Below are 20,346 nucleotides of genomic sequence, written 5' to 3'. Positions count from 1 at the left end.
CTCGGCCGAGATTGGATTCATCAAACCAGCTGTATTCCTTCCTCATTGTACCAAGTGCTTGTCTTTTGGGACGGCAAATCGGTCACTGTTCATCCGGCCGATAGCCAGCCCTTCGAAGCCAACATGATTCAAGCACGGTATTATGACGATCACGTCGGCTATATTACGTTGCAAGGCTTCAATGAAGAGGGACGGCCGACTCGGATTTCCGTTCAGAAAGCTATCGAGGTTGGCGCCGAGACTGTCCAGCAGGATTCGGCGAGACTCGGATTAGCTAACTTTCTCCCCGAAACCGATGTTTGACGCCGATCGGGAAGCACGTAGGGCCGCGGTTTCATCTACTATGGAACGACTGCTGGCCCATTGGTATACGATATCTAAACAACCAAATTCGGGCGTCAACCTCGTCGAGTTCCTTGCTGAGGGAGATAATGGGCCTGTATTATCTTTTGATAAAATTCGAGCCGCCCCGGCCGAGCTCGAAGATCATCGGCCCCTTGTTAAGGACCCTTTGGAAGAGATTAATGTTGGGACGGCCGATGACCCACGACTTTTGTTTATTAGTGCGTTACTTCCTCAACAAATGAAGGACGAGTTGCGGGCATTGCTTACGGAATTCAAAGATTGTTTTGCTTGGAGTTATCATGAAATGCCCGGCTTAGATCATGCTTTGGTCGAGCATGAATTACGTATTAAGCCCGGATTCAAGCCTTTCCGTCAGCCACCTCGTCGATTCTCGACCGAAGTACAACTCAGTGTTAAGGACGAACTAGTTCGGCTTTTGAAAGCCGGGTTCATTAGGACAGCTCGATATGTCGAATGGTTGGCGAATATTGTTCCTGTATTAAAGAAAAGTGGTGCACTGCGCATCTGCACCGATTTTCGCAATCTGAATCTGGCAACGCCCAAAGATGAGTATACAATGCCGATTTCAGATCTGTTAATCGATGCCGCGGCGAATCATGCGATCTTATCTTTTATGGATGGACATGCCGGATACAACCAAATATTTATTGCCGAAGCCGATGTGCACAAAAATTCTTTCCGGTGCCCGGGGGCACTCGGCACTTACGAATGGGTTGTCATGCCATTCGGCCTCAAGAATGCCGACGCCACGTACCAACGGGCGATGAACACCATCTTCCATGATTTAATTGGCACCATCGTCGAAGTTTATATCGACGATGTTGTCGTCAAATCTAAACGCCGACAGACACATCTGGACGATCTCCGACAGGCTTTCCTCCGTATGCGTCAGCACAACCTCAAGATGAATCCTGCCAAGTGTGCCTTCGGTGTATCGGCCGGGAATTTTCTTGGTTTCCTCGTACATCATCGTGGGATTGAAGTCGATGAGAACAAGGCACGCGCAATCATCACCGCCCCACCCCCAACAACGAAGAAACAATTACAGTCCTTACTCGGCCAGATCAATTTTTTACGCCGATTTATTGCTAATTCGGCAGGTAAAATGAAAGCCTTTTCCACACTTTTGAAGCTCAAGGACTCCGATAAGTTCATGTGGAATGAGGAGCACCAGGCGGCGTTCACACAGATCAAGGTTTCCCTTACAAACCCACCTGTCCTGGTCCCTCCTCAGCGCGGTAAGCCTCTCAAGCTGTACATTTCGACGGCCGACGAGTCCATCGGTTGCCTCCTCGCGCAAGACAACGATGCCGGCCGGGAACAGGCTATCTTCTACCTCAGCCGTAATCTGAGTCCTCCGGAGATCAATTATTCCGCCGTTGAGAAGCTCTGTCTCGCCGTGTTCTTCGCTGCATCCAAGCTTCGGCATTACATGCTCCCGTCGGTCACCCAAGTCATTGCCCAGACCGACGTTATCCGGTACATGCTTACCCGGCCAATTGTGAAGGGCCGAATTGGGAAATGGACGATGGCGTTGTCCGAGTTTAGTTTGCAATACGTGCCGTAAAAAGCTGTGAAAGGACAGGCGTTGGCCGATTTCCTTGCCCAGCACCCTTCGCCTTACGATTTCGGGGGTGCTGATGTCGAGATTGGCATGGTGGTGACCCGCGACAACTATTGGACGATGTATTTCGATGGTTCCAGTACTTCGTCCTCGGCCGGCGCAGGCATCGTCATTCAGTCTCCTCACAACAATCGTTGGTATTTTTCGCTCAAATTGGATTTCGACTGCACCAATAATCAGGCCGAATACGAGGCTCTGGTCATTGGTCTAGGCCTCCTTCTTGACCTACATGCCACTCGTGTCCTCGTCCTCGGGGATTCTGAACTAGTGATTAACCAAATTAATGGGTCGTTTCGCTGCATGAGTTGTACTCTGGCGCCTTACCACATGGTCGCCAGCTATTTGGCCGAGTCCTTTGACGGTATTTCATTCGAGCATGTTTCTCGGGTTCATAATACCGACGCAGACGAGTTGGCTCAAATCGCCTCCGGTGCACAACTCCTGGGGGGCAAGCTAGGCCGGGAGATACCAATATTACAACAATTATACCCGGCCTTGGTTGATCAGCAAATCCTCCGTCGAGACAATGTGATACGCACCAGGGTCATGTCCTTGCCTTCGTTGTTAGATCGGCAGGACCAGGACTCTATAGAAATTTGCGCGGCCGAGGCAGTACCAGATGATTGGAGAAAGCCCATTATGCAGTACCTTGACAATCCTAACGGAAAGCATAGTCGCAGGACACGGGCTCACGCCACGAACTATATCACGTACCAGAACGAGTTGTACCGAAAGGGCGAAGATGGTTTGTTATTGCTATGCCTCGGCCCCCAAGAGAGTGTTCGAGCGATCGCAGAAGTTCATGAAGGGGTATGCGGAGCTCACCAGTCTGGACGGAAAATGCGATGGCTACTCCGACGACACGGTTATTTTTGGCCGAGAATACTGAAAGATTGTATCGAGTTTGCACGAGGATGCGTGCAGTGCCAAATCCATGGGCCTATACAAAGGGTCCCGGCCGAATCGCTACATTCGGTCATTAAGCCGTGGCCGTTTAGAGGATGGGCCATGGACGTAATCGGCAAAATCACGCCGACTTCTGGAGCTGCTAAGCATGCATGGATAATAGTCGCAACTGATTACTTTACTAAGTGGGTCGAAGCAAAATCATATGCCGAATTAACGTCTAAAAAAGTTTGCGATTTCGTGGAGGAACACATTGTGACCCGGTTCGGTGTGCCAGAAACGATCATAACCGACAATGGAACAATCTTCACAGCCGAAAGGTTTAAGGAATACACGGCCAATTTGAAAATTCGGCTGGAACAGTCCACACCGTATTATCCACAGGCGAATGGGCAGGCCGAGGCAAGTAATAAAGTGTTGATTGGCATCCTCGAAAAAATAATAAAAGAGAGGCCTGGCATGTGGCATTTGAAGTTGAACGAGGCATTATGGGCATACCGAACGTCGTCCCGATCGGCGACTGCAACAACCCCGTACGCATTGACTTACGGACACGATGCGGTGCTACCAGTCGAGTTGAGCATAAATTCGTTGCGATTAATTGAACAAAGTAGTTTGTTTAGCGCCGAATATAATCAGTCCATGAGACAGGAACTAGAAGATTTGGAAGAGGCGCGACTTGACGTTTATAACTTACTGGTGGCACAGAAACAGATTGCCGAGCGAGCCTATAATCAAAAGGTACGACAGAAAAAGTTCGGCGAGGGTGAATTGGTGTGGCAAACGGTGTTGCCCGTAGGAATAAAAGATCCTAGGTTCGGCAAGTGGTCGCCGAATTGGGAAGGGCCGTTCATTGTGCATAAGGTATACGGTAAAGGGGCGTATCATCTTAAAGACCGGATTGGAGTAGTTCACAAATTACCAATTAATGGGAAGTTCTTGAAGAAATACTATCCGGTCACATGGGAAATGCGTGAATAAAATTTTTTTTGTAGAAAAAGTCATTCCATTAAAATTGACAGGTATTACAAAAATGAGTAGGTCTAATACATTCAAGGAGACGAGGGAAGAAGAGTGCTGAGCAGAGCTTTCAACTCCAACCACCGCACGTCGGCCATGATGACTTCGGCTTGCCGATTCTTTTTGTCCAGCCTCAGGCGCTCGACCCGTTTTTTGGCCGCCGCATACTCAGTTAGGCGATCCTTCCCGCCTGACTCGAAGTCCCTCGCAAGCTCAGAAGCAATGACCGACCGGCGTTTTGCTAGTTCGGCCATCTGACGGTCGAGCTCGGCTAACGCTTCTCCTTTTGCCCGTAGATCGTCAATCTTCGGACGGAGGGTGTCTTGAACGGCCGTGGCGGCTTGCAGGTCTTGTTCGGCCTTCAGAGCAGTCTGGAAGATGCCAAATGTCTCCCGAACGCGCTTCAAGGCAGACGATGCCCGAACAATGGCATCTCCGCTTAGGCGACCGTCGGCCCCAAGGTCGTTCAGACACACGCCGAGCAGATCAAGACCGTTGCGCTCAAGTACTTGCGATGATGAGAGCGACATGACTTCTCGCAACTGGGTTAGGGCGCTTGGATCGGCAGCCTCAGTTGGAGCGGCCGAAGGGCCGGACTCTGCAGTCGTGCTGGAGAGGAGAGCTTTGAATTCAACCTCCCATGAAGCCTGCACGAATAGACAAGGTTAAAGCTTAAAGGAAGTCATGACAAGAATAGCAAGAAGGTGTCGTTTTTAACCTGCCGAGAGGAGACCTCGGCCATGTCCCCAGGGTCGTTGCTCGAACCTAAAGAACTCAATGGCCGAGCCCAGTGTCTCAGATTGCTTCTCACTTCAAGCGGCCGATGGAGGTTATCTATGTTTGATGGCCACTGAGGCGGCCAGGAAATATAGATAACGCCCTTCGGCGCATAGAATTGACGGTGAAAAGAATGTACAGGCACCTGACATTTAGTTTTTCCTTGTTTAGAATTCTAAAGCAGAAAAGCAATCAGGAGGAAAATTGAAGGTACTTACAAAAGCCGAGGTAACCTCCTGTGGAGGAATGTGGAAGCCTTGGTCTTGAGGATGGACCGGCGATTCCGCCGTGGCCTCGGGTTCCTCGAGCAGCCGTTTGCCACGGTCGGCTGCCGATGGGCTGACTGGCGCAGCTGCTTCAGTGGAGGCAGGGACGTCCTGGTCCTGAGAAGGAACGAGAGGATCGGCCACCGGGGTCGGTTCCTCGACCGTGTGCTTGCCACGATTAGCCGAGGAGGGGCCGGTTTGAACCACCATCTCGGATACTGGAGGAGGTGGTTGACGGGTATGAGGACGACGCGCCAGCGAGACCTCGTCGCTCCCCTCACTCTCTTCCAACACGAAGACTGTGGGCTTTGGATTCTTGGGAGAGGCTCCCTCGGTCGTAGAAACCGCCTGTTGTGAGACAGGTGCCTTCTCGACAGAGGGAGGTACAACTGATTCGCCGGCCATAGAGGTAGGCCGCGCTGGGGCCGTCTCTATGGCCGAAGCCGGCTGTTTCTTGACCCCAGAATGGCCGGCGGCGGGAGAAGGGGAAGCACTGGGAGTCGTCGTGTGGCTGGAGATAACGTGGATTTCCCGTGCACCTTTCTTCGCCAGTTGTTTGACCCGCTTGGCAGGCGGGGAAGGCTCGATAGCAGGCCCGGCCTCTTGGCGAGGTCGTTTGATTAGCACGGCCCTACCAGCGGGTTTGTCCTTTTGGGCCACGACCGATTTTTTCCCGGCCGTAGCAGCGGCAACTGCCTCCGTCTTTCTCAAAGGCCGATTACCTAAAAGGATAAAGACAAGTCAGTGAGGCAAATCAATATGCAAGGTTGATGGAAAGGAGGAAAATGGAACAGGTACCTTGAGTATGAGGGGCCGATGCCTTCTTAGGTCGGTCGCCGAAGAGTCTGCTCACCACATCTTCGACCGGCGCACTAAAGAACTCTTGGGTGTAATTTTCCCACCACTCACCGAAGGTGTCGGTGCAATGAGTTTCTGGGGTGGCTGGTCGAAGCCGGAATTTTTGGCAGTGCTCTTGGAATTCCCTCACGGCGGTTCTACATTCCTTCTCAGAGGAACGAGGTTCGCGTCCACGGCTTAGGACCGATCGGGAGGAGAGAAGGGGGATAGGGCAGCCCTGAAGGTAGCCGAGCTGTCGGGCAAGGAAGTTCGGATGATATACTTCCCAACCTGACCGTTTCCCATCACAGCCGAGACGGAGGTCGCGAGCAAGCACAAATGACCCCCAGGTCTGACGAAGATCGGCGTCCTCTTCCGCGCTCCATGGGGAGGTAGGCAGCCTGATGGAGGAAGGATAGTCTCGACGACGACATATTAGGAACTCGTCGTTGGAGAAGTCGTCGAGAGCAAAGAGGTACCGAAATACCTCTTCGGCTTGATGGGGAGGTGTCGGTCGAGAGGCCAGTTGAGGTCCAAGCGCCTCTGTTGGTGAGAATTCAGCTATGGCCGGCCGAAGGGAGGCGAAGTATACCTGCAACCAGAGCTGGAAGACCCAGAGAGGACCATTCTGGTGTGGATCCACCTTGTGGAGGGTCGCCTCGGCCAGGCAGCGGAAAAGTTGGGCGAGAATATTGGAACTCAGTGCCAAGACGTGACCACTAGACAGGGCTTCGGCTACCGGCATGTTCTCGACCAAGCACTTGTTTGACTTGGTACAACAAACGTATTTGTTGTACCAGTAGAAGAGGAAGGCTTCGTGCTCTCCCTCTCGCAGGTCCTCTTCTCCTCGGCCGGCGAAGTGAAGATAAAGGGTGTTGTAATTGCAGAAGTTCTTGTGGAGCTTCTGAATATCTTCCTTCGACGGGATATGACCGTCACGGTTCAAGGTCTCGAAGGCCCGACGGTCGAAGAGCGTTTTCAGGTCGATATTCGACGGATGCCCAGAGAGAGTCGGGTTGACAGGGATCCCGGTCGCCGAAGTCCCCAGAATGGCAGTGATATCCAGGACGGTGGGACCAATGGGACCCAGAGGAAGGACCATTGTGTTAGTGGCCGAGCACCAGAAGCACAGAGCGGCTTGGAGAAGCTCCTTGTCGGGGACGATTTCCATAGACGAAAGGAGAATGGCGTTGTAGATGCCAAGGGCCTTCCATTGCTTGCCGAAGAGTCGTTCCATTCGAACAACCCAGGCTGCCCAGGATGTGGTCGTCGAGGGCCAGGAGCCCTGGGGTTTAGCCGCATCCCATCGCGACCATTCAAACCCTTGAAGCAAGGGTGTTAGGCAGTGCTCCTAAAGAAGGCCGATGATAGTCGGCGGAATTGTAGCCTTGAAGAGAGGACCCAGGATTTGGTACTGGGTGCTCATGTCGTTTTCAAACCGGATGGTCTTGATCGAGCTCCGATCAACAATCTTTTGATGTTGGTCACATTCCCTGGAAAGCTTGGAGATGAAGGACGCCATTGCAAGAAAGAGACACGGAGTAAAATGGTTGTCTGGGTTGGGGATTTAAAGACGGAAGACTTGGAATAGGAGAAATGCACTAGAAATCAATGGCAGAGGATTTCAGGAAGTTTGAGAGCGTAAAAGTACAAATGAGGGGATTTCGGTATTTATAGAGTTATGGGGGGGGGAAGAGCAATCGTTCGAAATTCAAAACAAAGGGCAAAATCGACCGGAGGAATCGTTGATCATAATGAATATTTGGGAAGTGCGGTTGAGAAGACCGACGGTTTTAGGTTTTGGGGGCGCACGATTACGTGTGACGGCGAAGTTAATGACGAAAGACGATTCGACGCCTGCACGATGACAGGTGGGCTCACGGACTGATGTACTGGCTCGCGGATTGAGATAGTGGTCATAATGGCAAGACGGTTCGGGTAGGCGCACGCTTCAGACGTCATTATCGGGGATTGGCCATGTTAGAGGATGCCACTTGGCGAGTGGTTTAGCAGGATCAAGATCGTGCGATCGTGTTCAATAAATGCGCCTTGGAACTCGGGTATTGGGATCCTGAGTGGTAGATTCGCTTCTTCAAGGCCGAAACTCGGCCGAAGGTTTCAGGCCGAGGACCTCAGAAGCGAGGGGGCAATGTTTGGGCCCAAAATAACAGTTTGGGCCGAGGGAGGAATCACTTTTGGCCCGGGAAGACGTACGGCGAGAGGGTCGTAGGACGTTCAGCTCATGGGCTTCCAAGCCTAGGTCGGTTAAATCAGAATGCAAGTCGAGTCCTAATACAATAGGGACCCTTGACGAGATCTGTAAAACTAGAAGGCGAATCCGGCTCAGTTAAGGACTAGATTCGAGTCCTAGTAGAGATAGGACTGATCGAGGTAATCCGGAGAGGGAAACCTAGTTCAAGTAGGATTGGAACTCGGGCTCGGTGTTCTGCTACTATAAATACAAGACATTCAGCAATGGAAAAGCCCCCACAAAATCAATACAAAATTGCCCTGCGCAAACTCTCACAACTTGTGATTTTTCTTTTTTCCTTTTTTCGCTGACACATCTTCCGTTGGCATCAACAGCACTGTGGAAGCAACCGGTGATATCTTAAGTCGGCATAGATAGCTCTGTCACCGTAGAGTCAGTCGGTCTCGCAGTATCTTCCGTTGGCATCAACAGCACTGCGGCGAGAACGATTGATTACCTATCCAAGTCTCGGTCGAGAAGGGTTTCTAAATCCTTATTGGTCGAGGTCATCTCATCAGCCTTCTCGGCGAAGTGAGGTGTTACAGTTATTACATTCGGCACATTGAAAGCCGAATTTGATATTGAACTTCGTAAGAATAGTAACCTTGTCTTCAGGTTCGAGAGCCCAAGAGGCCGAGACGTGTTCCTTTCTCGGCCGCAATCGCAAGACGCAGAAGTCAGTAGCGCGACCCAACGCAACATCAACAAATTTACTCCTCGGCCGAGCTCGGCCGACGAGTTGGCACGCCCCGCAATCACCGAAGGACGTAGTTAGCTTAGAATATATTCGGCCTGCGCGCCACGTAGGCTTTGTAATTTCTAGGGTCAACAGAATCCCAATTTTTTTTCCGTCTACTCTAAGTCTCTCAAATTCCTTCTTATTATTTTCCCTTTCATTTTTTAAGTATTAAAATTGTCCCATCAAGTTTTAAAGAAAATTTCACGTGATTAAATATAGGTCTTTAGACGACTTCATAAAGAAGGTGAAGACTACAACATATATAAGCATGTCAATAAAAAGTAATCTAAATTAAAGTCAACTGCACAACATATATAAGGTAGTTTTATCCATACATTTATTTTGACTTCTCATATACTATAGCTGTCGGATCAAATTAATTGAAAAAAATCAATGACAAAAATTTAACAAAAGTATGGTAGAGATAAAAATGAATGTGTGAATAACATTAACTCACATATATTTTCTCATTTTGTTGAATTAAGTAAATAAATTTTCTTATGCGTTTTTTTCCAAACGCATAAAAAAATTTATTTATTTAATTCAGAACGTGAAAGCATGGATAACGCATGGATAAATAGATGATCTCATATAGGATAGACTTCACGAATATTGGGTTGAGGGAAATAAAATCATCACACCAGTTTTGTTGAAACTTGTCACAGAATGTGCACTTTCCACAAATTAATATATACACTGCTAAATAAACAGTCAAAAGGCATAAAAGAAATACAAGGGACGATGAATTGTATCATTCTTCATTTTTCATGATGCTATCAGTTTCTATATTTTTTTTTGTAGGTAAAATGAAAATTCCGGATTTAAAAGTATTTTTGTATGAGGCATTGGAGGTAACTAATTATTAAGCGTTTAACGATGAGCAAAAACCGGCTGTAGTTGGCTACATTCATTTGTTATGTGTTTTATCGTTCTAAACTGAAATCTTGCTAATAATCACACCATAATTCACAACCATACTCAGACATAATAAAATAAAAAAGCATTGACATTTGCAGACCATGGATATTGTTGTTAAGAAAAATCTTGCATACTAATAATAAAGTCATTCTAATAACACTACTAGGTGAGATGTCTTGATGGACTCTTGGTAAGTGGGATATGCACTTATTCTAGTAATCGTGGAACCTCAATTTTGGTTGAGAGACCGCGACCCTCTCTAAAATGATAGATTGCCCCGCTATTCGATATAATTTTTGTTCTGGCTAGTGAGGCTCTTGGTGGTGTTAAAGTTATTGTGAGTATCACAGACCATTAATTCTTGACTAACTTATTATTCAATTGACTTTATATTACATATGCGTAGCCGTATTTGTTGATGTAGGGATAAAGTACTTGGTTAGCCTTGCATAAGTCCTATTGTAATTTTTCATTTGATGTTCTTCTACTTTTGGAGGTGGCCTTTCTTGATGTAATTGCTTTTGCATAAATGAATTATTATTGACCCAAAAACAGGTTACAGATAAGGTACTCACATGAAAATAAAAGAGTATTATAGGATGTGGCATGAATTCGATTTTAGCAAAGTTTTACCTAAATTATCAAAAAATTATTTTATGAGCTCTCTAAAATATTGCACTTCAGCCATGCTTCCTACTTCTTACTTTAGAGAGTTATAATGATTATGAGTCAATATTTAGCCAATAAGAATTAATTATCTAAACTACATATGCTAGTTAATTAAAACTCTAGCAAATTACCATTTTAACCTTGTCACCAGAACTGAACAAAAATTTAAAATGTGGACAATTTAGTATTGACACAAATTTTACTGTTTTTTATACTAACATCCCAGCCATGTAAATATAGCATGACACACTCCGATCCGGAATGTCCACGTAGACACCCAAATCGTGATGTGTTGGCCGACACCTAGAAAGTGACGAAGCCATAACGTGTAGTGATGTGGAAAATGTGAATAAATTAAAACCTAAAAGTGACTAATTAGAGTGAAAATGTGAGCGAGATTGAACCCATATCACACAAGTGATGTCATAGCATAAATAAAATGCAGCAAAAGAAGAGTAGGGACATTTATACCGAAATGAGGGATTCTCCTACATGTTTGCCATTAAAAGTCATCGACAACATGAGCTCTGCCACTAAAACCTGAAGGGGTGAAAAACAAAGGTGAGTGGGTCTGAAAAATAAAGTTTTGTAAACCATTTAAAAAAATGCGTAACCCCTCGCTGTAAAACAAATATAAAGTTTTCCGAAAATATCATAATACTAGTATGTAATATGATACCTTGCAGCAGAAGTGAGTTAAAAGATGTTGGGTACAACAACAAGGTATCTCAACATTAAATCTCAAATCATTATTACAAGAAATCAACGCTCATTAATTTATGTAGGCACACAAGTCCATTGCAGAGATATTCAGACAATGGAACAGGCTGGGTGTAGGTTTTACATTATAGTACTACATCACGTGAGCTGCGCTAGTCGCATCACATATGAGTTCAACACATCACACAAAAGGACATGCTGACACCTAACTTTGGATCCAAAGCGAATGTAAACGGTGCATGTGAACTACATGTGAAGCATGTAATGATGAGCAGATAAAACGTAAGGATGTCATGCCACAAGTTTATGCTCACAAATAATATTAAAAACATAAAATGCACGAAAAGTATATTTGTAAAGCGAAACATGACATGTCACATCATAATATATAAAAGCAGTTTTTGGGAAAAATCACATATACATATATATATAAAAACGAAAAGACCCGTTCACAGGTACATGCATGTCGTAACCGTCTAACTATTCTGCTCGCGGTACACCTTAGGATGGTCTTCTCCTAAATGGGAAATTATTACACTAATCATTAAAGTAATAATAACTAAAGTAATAAACTTAATTTCCCCTAGTTTGCACAAGAACAATATTTTCGTTGAAAATTTCTAAAATAACATAACATAGTCATTTCTCAACCATTTTTCGCACAAAAGGTATCAAAATGAAGCTTAGGACGACATGAACATTTTTGTACCTCATTGGGGGAACAAAACTTGGCGGAGGTGACTGGAAATTGGCTTAAAAGCCACTACCATATTCGGGACTTTCTAGATATAGCGGGTTTCGAGCATGCAAACTTAAATCCATGGTCTAGGGGTTTTGGGAAGTCGTCCAACACCTTCAAACTCGATCAACTCGACAAGGTTTGGATGGGTTTAGCTTGGAAAAATCCTTCAACACGCTGAAAAACATGGTGCATAAGGAAAAAGCTAAACGATACGTCCAAAAGCCACATGCTTTTCAAGGAAACGTTTGAACAACTTGAGGAATGCTCAGAAAATGAAGAAATCAAAGCTTACCAAGTCGGTGATGGTTTTCTTCGTCAGGTTCCTTCGAGACACGAAATGAAAACTTCATATTTTTCCTTTAAAACGGTCACAAGATTTTGGATGAGTTGCAGGGCGTCCTTAGTGTTTTGAGAGTTTTTGGGTGGCTTTGGAGGAAGCTTGGATGAGATGGTGATGTTTTGAGAATTTTTGGAGGTGGTTATGGTGGTGTTTTGGCGTGTTACTGAGAGGGAGAGCGAAGGAGAGAGAGTCTGAGATGGGTGGGAGATAGTTGAGAATTATGAGGTTGAGTGAATTGTTAGAAAGAGAGTCGGCTGGAAATGGGGAAAAGAGAGGGTGTGAGGGGTGAGAGAGCTAGAAAGATGTGAGGGAACTGGTCAAATGAAAGAAAATGATGAAGTAGTGTGCGTGATAGAACAAGTGTGGCGTGATAGAACAAGTGTAGGTTTCTAAAACCCAAAATAATTATTTGTTTAATGCAACTTGCATGGTCATCCTGTGCGTGATAGAACAAGTGTGGCGTGATAGAACAAGTGTAGGTTTCTAAAACCCAAAATAATTATTTGTTTAATGCAACTTGCATGGTCATCCCTCAGCATTAAGCCTCTTTTAATGTTGTTCCCCCCCCCCCCAAGCCGAACCAAGCAGTGATGCACATTGCACGAGATCAGTTTTTAAAATTTGAATTTATCTCAGGTAAATTTACACCGTTTTGAACATAACTTCTTTGTTATAACTCTGAATTGAGTTCGTTTGCAGCCACAGGTTCATAAAAATAAGTACTATTCAAAAATGGTAAAATGAGAGTGAAAAAGTGAAAGGAAAATTGAGGTCCACGTGGATGGCCTACATGGCATCTCAGGGGTATTTTGATAATTTCATTACTTCTAAGAATGAAATACTATAAATTTCGAAATGAAATGTCACTTAACATATCATATTTAAAAATTAAAAATTAAATTAATAAACCCCACTTTTCTCCTCCTTTTCCTCTCTCTACATTCCCCACGTTCTCCTACATTTTCTCTTCCTTTTTTTTTTATTTGTCCTTTTCGTTTTTAGTTGTCATCCATATGCTCATTTAGGGTAAGTCGTAGTAAAATAAAAAACAAATTTAGTTGCACATGTGAAGCGTGTGTGCCGATTGCTAGTTTATTTAAAAAAACACTAATACCTTTAATTATAAAGAGCCACTAGGAGCTATGGAGCATGATTGTAGTTGATTTTTTTATTTTTACAATGCTTCCTAAATACTAATTAAGAGCTCATTTAGGAAGCCATTGGAGATAAACGACTATTGAAATGTATAACATTAAAATCCAAGATAAATTTAGCAAAAGAAGCTTCCTATCATAGACACAAAATAGTATATAGAATTCAAATCCAGCATATAGTTGAAAACAAATACTGTCAGTTTTGGGTTCCTATTCATTTGTTTAAGTTAGATCCAAAGTGATTCGATTTATATTAGACTCGTCATCCATAATATTTAAATATAAGACATCTTATTTACAAATTAAATACCATTAGACCGTAATATTACGACAAAACCATCATCAGTGCGGTTTGATTCAAGGAATACGGTCAATGAAGGCGAATATTGGACCTAAATTTGGTATGTGGACAAAGTCCGTTTGATTTGTTTGGGCTTTAGGAACCCGAAGCCCATAACAGTTTTGTTAATCGTTTGATCTCGGAAATATATATTTTAAGCTAAAGCATTTAACAGTCTTTAAAATATCTCAGAAAGTATCTCAGGCGCCGTCTGAACCTTCCCAACCGGCGCGCCATGGCGGCATCTTCGGTTGCACGATCCGCCACAACCCCACTCCCACGACACGTCGTATCGAAACCCTCTCACGCCGATCACCTCCCCAAAACGACTTTAAACTTCGAATCTCGCTCCGGACAACGTCGTATCGTCCTGGCCCTGGCCTCTGTTCGGTCAGACGACAACACCGGAAAAATCGACGGCGGCGGTCACAGAAATCTGGTTGGAGGTGCTAGCGAATTAAAGAGCGCGTTGGAGGACTTCCCCTATGACGTAGTGTCGAAAGACCTCCGCGCTCTGCCGAGTACCATTTCTGCCCCTCGCGACCTGCCATCGTTGTCCTTGCTCTGTAATTTTGTGGAAATCGGGTGTCATTTTTATATTTCGTTTGTTGCTTGGTTCAGGACCTTTGTCTTCGACCCACCTCTCCAATCCGGTCTCTGATGGCTCCCGCCTTCGCGTTGCGTATCAGGTACTATTATGTAGCTGCAACAAGTATTCAATTCACACTGAAAGTAGCAAACTTTTTTTTTTCCTACCTGAAAGTTAGTTAAGTTAGTTATTTAGAACAACTGATATTCAAATTCTGAAATTGGGTTTGTTATAAAACGAAAAAGAATTAAAGATGGATGAACACGAACGGATTTTGATATTTATGGATGAGTAAAAGATCATGATTGTATTATATCATATATATATATATATATTTATATGTGTGTGTGTGTGTGTGTGTGTGTATTGTGTATTTTATTTTGATTAAAATTACAAAGTGCACCTGGTGTAAAAGTAGCTGACTTTATATTTATATCAGTAACTTTTATGTTGTTGGTTTTATTAGAAACCAAGCTTTGGTTGAACATTCTTCTTATATCGATAATGTTTTTTTTTTTCAGATGAGGAGCTGTCTTACCTAAATGTGTATGACATTGTTGTTTAGTAACATTTTTTTTGTTATATAGATAGGTAAAGTTAGATTGGTAGCGGTATCCAATTTGACTTAAAACTTGCTTCTCGTTCATTGGAACAAATATGGACAGGTGAAGTCTCACCTATTGTGTTTCTTAAGTTATTAACTATCTAGATTTGATCTAAATGCTGACTTTACTTGAGGCTTTTGTTATCTGAACGGTTGATATAGACCACTAGGGTCATCATTAATTTATTGGCCCGAAGTTGAAAGTCTTCAGTTTAGGTTCTCAGTGGATCGTCTTTATGTGTGTATGTATGTGTAATTAATTTGAATAATGCTTATTTTTGGCCTTAGTAATATGAGTTTGGAATTGGTATTAGAATGAAATTCTGACAATTGTTTTGACATAGTTGAATGTTTAAATTTCAGGGGGTTCGTGGAGCATACAGTGAATCAGCTGCGGAGAAAGCGTATCCAAATTGTGAAGCAGTGCCTTGTGAACAATTCGATACTGCTTTTGAGGTGAATACCTACTCATTTTTCATCATCACCATCTTTTTCTTAATTGTTGGATTAAATTGTGCAATTAATTTCAGCAGCATTACATTTATTTATGTTTGCAATATTTGTTGATGAATAAGACGGACTTGGATTATGGAAATAAAATGATCTCCAGGCTCTCAGTTATTTATTATTAAGAGAAACTACATTTGTAAAATTTTATGGATGTGGTTCTCGTAATGCACATATTTCATGAACCTGAAGCCATAGGACCTTGCTAAGTTGGGCTGCAGGCAAAATGGTTTTCTTAAGGGGCATCATTTTGTGAGAAATAATTGTTAACATGATTTTAAAGAATAGTGAAAATTTGCTTATTCTTTTCTTTAAATTACAAGAATTTCCAATTCTGCCGTAAATGTTGGCTAGAAGCCTTAGATTATTTGAAATATGGGACCATTGTGTATTCAAAATGATTAAGATTTTACGTTAATTGTTAAAGTAGGGAAGGAGCTTTGACAACATTATTTCTATGCTCTATATTTCTTCCCTTTTTTGTGTTGTTTTTTACTTGTGCATATTTTGATGGCACAAGGAGTATGGTTAGTAGTTTCGTCTCTGATAGAAAAACTGTTAAACTGTCTATGTATTTTCAGTCTGGAATGTCGAATCTTTTGCTTCTTAATTCTTTTTCAATTCAACTCAATGCAGGCTGTTGAACGCTGGCTTGTGGACAGAGCAGTCTTACCAATTGAGAATTCATTAGGTGGAAGCATCCACAGAAACTACGATCTTTTACTCAGGCACAGCTTGCATATAGTAGGGGAAGTGAAACTTGCTGTTCGGCATTGCTTACTGGCCAACCATGGTGTTGAAATTGAAGACCTGAAAAGGGTTCTTAGCCATCCACAGGTGTATAAAGCATTTCTCCTAGATTCTCTGGCCATCCTGTATTTTATCATGGTTCTCCTCTGTAACTAGTCATATTTCAGGCTCTTGCTCAGTGTGAGAACACGTTAACAAAGTTGGGATTGGTCAGAGAAGCAATGGATGATACTGCTGGTGCAGCAAAGGTAAGTGATAGTTGGACAACTGATTTTCTTCTCAGTAAGTCCTGATGCCAAGTATGCCTCACGAGTCAGGATATGCATGTAGTATTTGCTTTTGGTCGTGACTCCCTGAAGAATGTGGACTTACATATATAAATTGTAACTATCTTGACTTTTTTATTAATCTAGCTGACCATGCATTTTATAAATTGTAGCATGTTGCTTTCCACAAATTGAAAGATACAGGAGCTGTTGCCAGCTCTACTGCTGCAGTCATATATGGTCTGCAAATACTTGCGCAGGATATTCAGGTTTGTCTCGGAGAGCATTTGGTGTTTTCATGACTTATGCCCCACTCTCGTGGTTACTTATTTGAAATGTACAGGATGATTCTGACAATGTTACTCGGTTCCTAATGCTTGCAAGAGAACCAATTATTCCTGGCACAGATAAGCCATTCAAGGTTAAGCCCTTTCATGATTAACAAGTTTTGGCTGTTGTATTGTTTACCTCCTTTTTGTAATTTGATTTTTTTTTTTTTGTTAATAACATGGTTATTGGATTTTAGACAAGTATAGTCTTCTCCCTAGAGGAAGGTCCTGGGGTCCTTTTCAAGGCACTTGCTGTTTTTGCTTTGCGTCAAATCAATCTTACGAAGGTAGGTCCCGGGGCTTTTCCTTTCCCTGTGCCCTTCCTATAGTTTGTTTTGCTAGTGTAGTGCACCTAACAATTGCTGAATTTGTTTCGTTAACCAGATTGAAAGCCGTCCTTTGCGTATGCAGCCCCTGCGAGCATCTGATGATAGTAATGGTGGATTATCAAAGTAAATACAGTAACCATATCAACTGAATTATATGTCCATGTTAATGAAATACACACTCACACAGAGTCTATGGCATGAATATTATTGACATGCCTCAATTCCCTACCCAATTTGATTTTGGCACCAATACATAACTGTTTTGATCTATTTAAGAGTTGTCTAGTTTCACCTTTTATATCTTTTCCTGATCATGTCCCATATTTTCTTACAGATACTTTGACTATCTTTTTTATGTGGATTTTGAAGCATCAATGGCTGATCAGAGTGCACAAAATGCCCTTCGGCATCTGAAGGTTTTTGTTTTTGTTTTTCTTATCTTATGTTTAGGGCGGTTTTAGCTTTAGTTGAACAATTTCTTTAAACCACGAAGGAAATAAATCTTACACAATATACATTTCCTTGCAGGAGTTTGCCACATTCTTGCGGGTGCTAGGGAGTTACCCAATGGATACAAGCATGACATGACTGACTGACCTACATTGTGGTAAGAAACTTGTGAATCTATCATACATATTATACACAAAGTTTGAATCCCATCAAGCTTTAGTACTAGTAGCACCACAAAGCCACACAATAAAAGCAAAATCAAAACTGTATAGTCTTCACATTTCGTTTTGATACTTATCATTTCAAAGTGTTACTGGCAATTATAAGAAACTTCCTCCAATTTCAGTGTTTTTCTTCTCGGTGCAAGTGGTACAAATTACAATACATGTTAGTTGAAATTTTGTCACTGCCATCTTTCTTCTTTGTTTTTATATTCCATAGATGTCCAAGTTCAAATAATTGATCGTATGCATCAATGTTTTAAGTCTGTTATTGTAACTATTAAAATCTACGTTGACATAAAAAGTTCGTGTAGATTTTGGAAACGGTAAGAAGTTCCTAATAATTTTCCTAAACCTGGATGTAGCTTGATGTAATTACTCTATATAAATATTTACGACAGAGACTGTCTGTAAAAGAAAGCAGCAAGTACATTTTTTCTTCTTAATAGCGACCGTCTGATGTTCTTTCATTCTGATACTATTTTTTTGCTCTATTGATCGCTGGTGTTGCTGTACAGGGTTTATATTTTCGAAAAGGTTGATTTTCGTTGCGCGGTTTTATCTTCAATTATTGTCAAATTTGATGAAAAATTACCAAATAACAGCACAAAATTTCAAAAGGTTTTACTCGCTGTTATGCGTCCCTGCAAGTACAGAAGTTGGGAAATATCTTGTATTCTCATACATTTTTTTTCTTTTACTTAGTGGAACTACCTTAAGAACTACCTAGGCTTTCTTTTCATTAAATTTAGCATAGAATGTTGCTTGTCTAATTTTCCCGTTCTTGAAAATTCAGTTATCTCCCACCCCAGCATTTTCTTCTCAGTTTTCGTTATGGTGAATGCCGTCGGTACGACTTCTGTAATTTCTACTTCTGACGTCAACAGTTTTATTGAAACGTACGGCCAGTTGAATCCCGATCAAAATCCGTGTGGATAGGACAACGTAATTTCTACTTGAGTTGCAAGTAAAATGCCCCAATCATAGGGCTTGTTATGAAGTACTTTTAAAATGACAAAACGTTTTTAGTAAAAATGTTTTGGAACTAGTCCTTAATACAAATGCAAGTTACGTGTCTGTTGTGGGAAGCACTTTTGGGAACATAAAAATATTTTCTCTAAAAACTCTTTCATTCGTTTTAAAATTACTTTCAAACGAGCCCTATGGTGTGCCATATTTTCCATTTTTCATTTCTCACCTTGTATCCTGGTCATTTTCTGGAAGTGATCCAAAGCCAGAGGCGGCCGGAAGTCGGTTCACCTGGGGCCATGGATGCTGCCAATTACCGGAAGATACATCATATGGTGGGTGCGCTGCCACACCGCACACTGAGTCGTGTAGCCAAGAAGCATGGACCCGTTATGTACCTTAAACTGGGTCAGTTAGATGCTGTGGTCATTTCATCGGTCACCGCCTCCGGGAGGTGTTGAAAATGCATGAGCTTACATTGACTCAAGGGCCTCTGGTTTTGGCAGCAGATGATATGTCCTTTGGGTCAATGGAGTATTTTCTTTGCTCTTATGGACATTTCTGGTGGAAGCCGGGAAAGCTTTGTTTTTTTCGAGCTACTGAGATGCGCGGAATCTTGCTGAGTGAGTCCATTGAATCAATAACTCACAAGGGAGTTGCCTTCAATTTAAGTGACAGGTGCCGTAGTGTCAAAAGGCAGCATTTGGGAAGAATGCAAAGACCAAAAGGAGTTCCTTTCGCTACTAGGCGAAACCATCAAACTTGCCGGTAGATTTTACATTGCCGATGTGTTTCCTTCATTCAGATTTCTTGAGTTCGCTACTGGGACGATCCCTGCTATGAAGGACATACAAGAAAGCTCAGCACAATTTTCGAAAATATCCTCGACAATCATAAGATCAAAAGATCCAAAAAGAACGTGATGATCACTAGTACTAGTACTACAACGGGCAACGACAGAGCGGAGGAGGACGAGGATGTCTGTGGAGGAAGATTTTGTCAACGTACTTCTAAGACAGCAAGAGTCCATCAGACGGGGTCCAATTTCACAACCGATCAGATCAAGATATCATTCTCGTAAGAATATAGGCTTGATTTGTAGTACTACTAACTGCAGATATTTAAGTTTTATCACAAATGGTCGCTTATATTTTCAAAACTCATGATTTTTGTCCCACTGCACATTGAACATCAATCATTGTCATCCTGCACTTGCACATGTCAATATCATCCTTGCCGTCTAACTCGGTCAGAGGTTATGTTATGTGCGGGACATCTTCTTTGCGGGAAGCGTGACTTGAGCTACTGCCGTAGAATAGGCAATGACCGAGTTGATGAAAACCCCAAAAATCATGGAGACGGCCCAAGCTGAAGTGCGACAATTAGTTGAAGGAAAGAAAAGCAAAAAATGGACCACTTGAAATCAGTGGTGAAAGAAACTCTGAGGTTCCACTTTTCCAGTCCCTTTGCTCCCACGAGAAGCAAGGTAAATGTGTTGAATCGCCGGATACAAAATACCAGCTAAATCAAGATTGATCTGTTGAGTTTAAGGGCTTCCGCCTAATTTGCATACTCCATGAATCAAAGAAGTATAGGCAATGACGTCGAGAGCAATACCTTTACTCGTCATTTCCGAGGAGAGTTTCAATGCATCCACAACTAG

General features: G+C 43.1%; 1 protein-coding gene across 3 annotated transcripts; it reads left to right on the top strand.

Moving 5' to 3' along the window:
• Positions 1-13,838: 13,838 nt before the first annotated feature.
• Positions 13,839-18,439, top strand: LOC126615071 (arogenate dehydratase/prephenate dehydratase 2, chloroplastic-like). 3 transcript variants are annotated; one of them, XM_050282788.1, is made up of 12 exons: positions 13,839-14,190; positions 14,291-14,358; positions 15,226-15,318; positions 16,006-16,206; positions 16,287-16,367; positions 16,559-16,654; positions 16,729-16,806; positions 16,912-17,001; positions 17,099-17,166; positions 17,378-17,459; positions 17,572-17,650; positions 18,233-18,439. In XM_050282788.1, exons 1-11 carry the CDS (start codon positions 13,905-13,907, stop codon positions 17,629-17,631), a joined length of 1,203 nt encoding a protein of 400 aa, XP_050138745.1. In that variant the 5' UTR covers positions 13,839-13,904; the 3' UTR covers positions 17,632-17,650; positions 18,233-18,439. The 3 variants fall into 3 exon arrangements, with proteins under 3 accessions (XP_050138745.1, XP_050138746.1, XP_050138744.1); XM_050282789.1 differs by lacking the exon at positions 18,233-18,439 and adding an exon at positions 17,840-18,160; XM_050282787.1 differs by lacking the exon at positions 18,233-18,439 and having other exon boundaries at positions 17,572-18,160.
• The last annotated feature ends 1,907 nt before the right edge of the window (positions 18,440-20,346 follow it).

The sequence above is a fragment of the Malus sylvestris genome, chromosome 3 (assembly GCF_916048215.2).
Source record: "Malus sylvestris chromosome 3, drMalSylv7.2, whole genome shotgun sequence".
Lineage (NCBI taxonomy): Eukaryota > Viridiplantae > Streptophyta > Magnoliopsida > Rosales > Rosaceae > Malus > Malus sylvestris.
This window is presented reverse-complemented; position numbering and strand designations above follow the sequence as displayed.

Coding starts and splice junctions, on each gene's coding strand:
- LOC126615071 (XM_050282788.1), top strand. CDS start 13,905: ATGGCGGCATCTTCGGTTGCACGATCCGCCACAACCCCACTCCCACGA. Junction 16,207..16,286: donor GGGTTCTTAGCCATCCACAG/GTGTATAAAGCA, acceptor GTCATATTTCAG/GCTCTTGCTCAGTGTGAGAA. Junction 16,368..16,558: donor ATACTGCTGGTGCAGCAAAG/GTAAGTGATAGT, acceptor TATAAATTGTAG/CATGTTGCTTTCCACAAATT.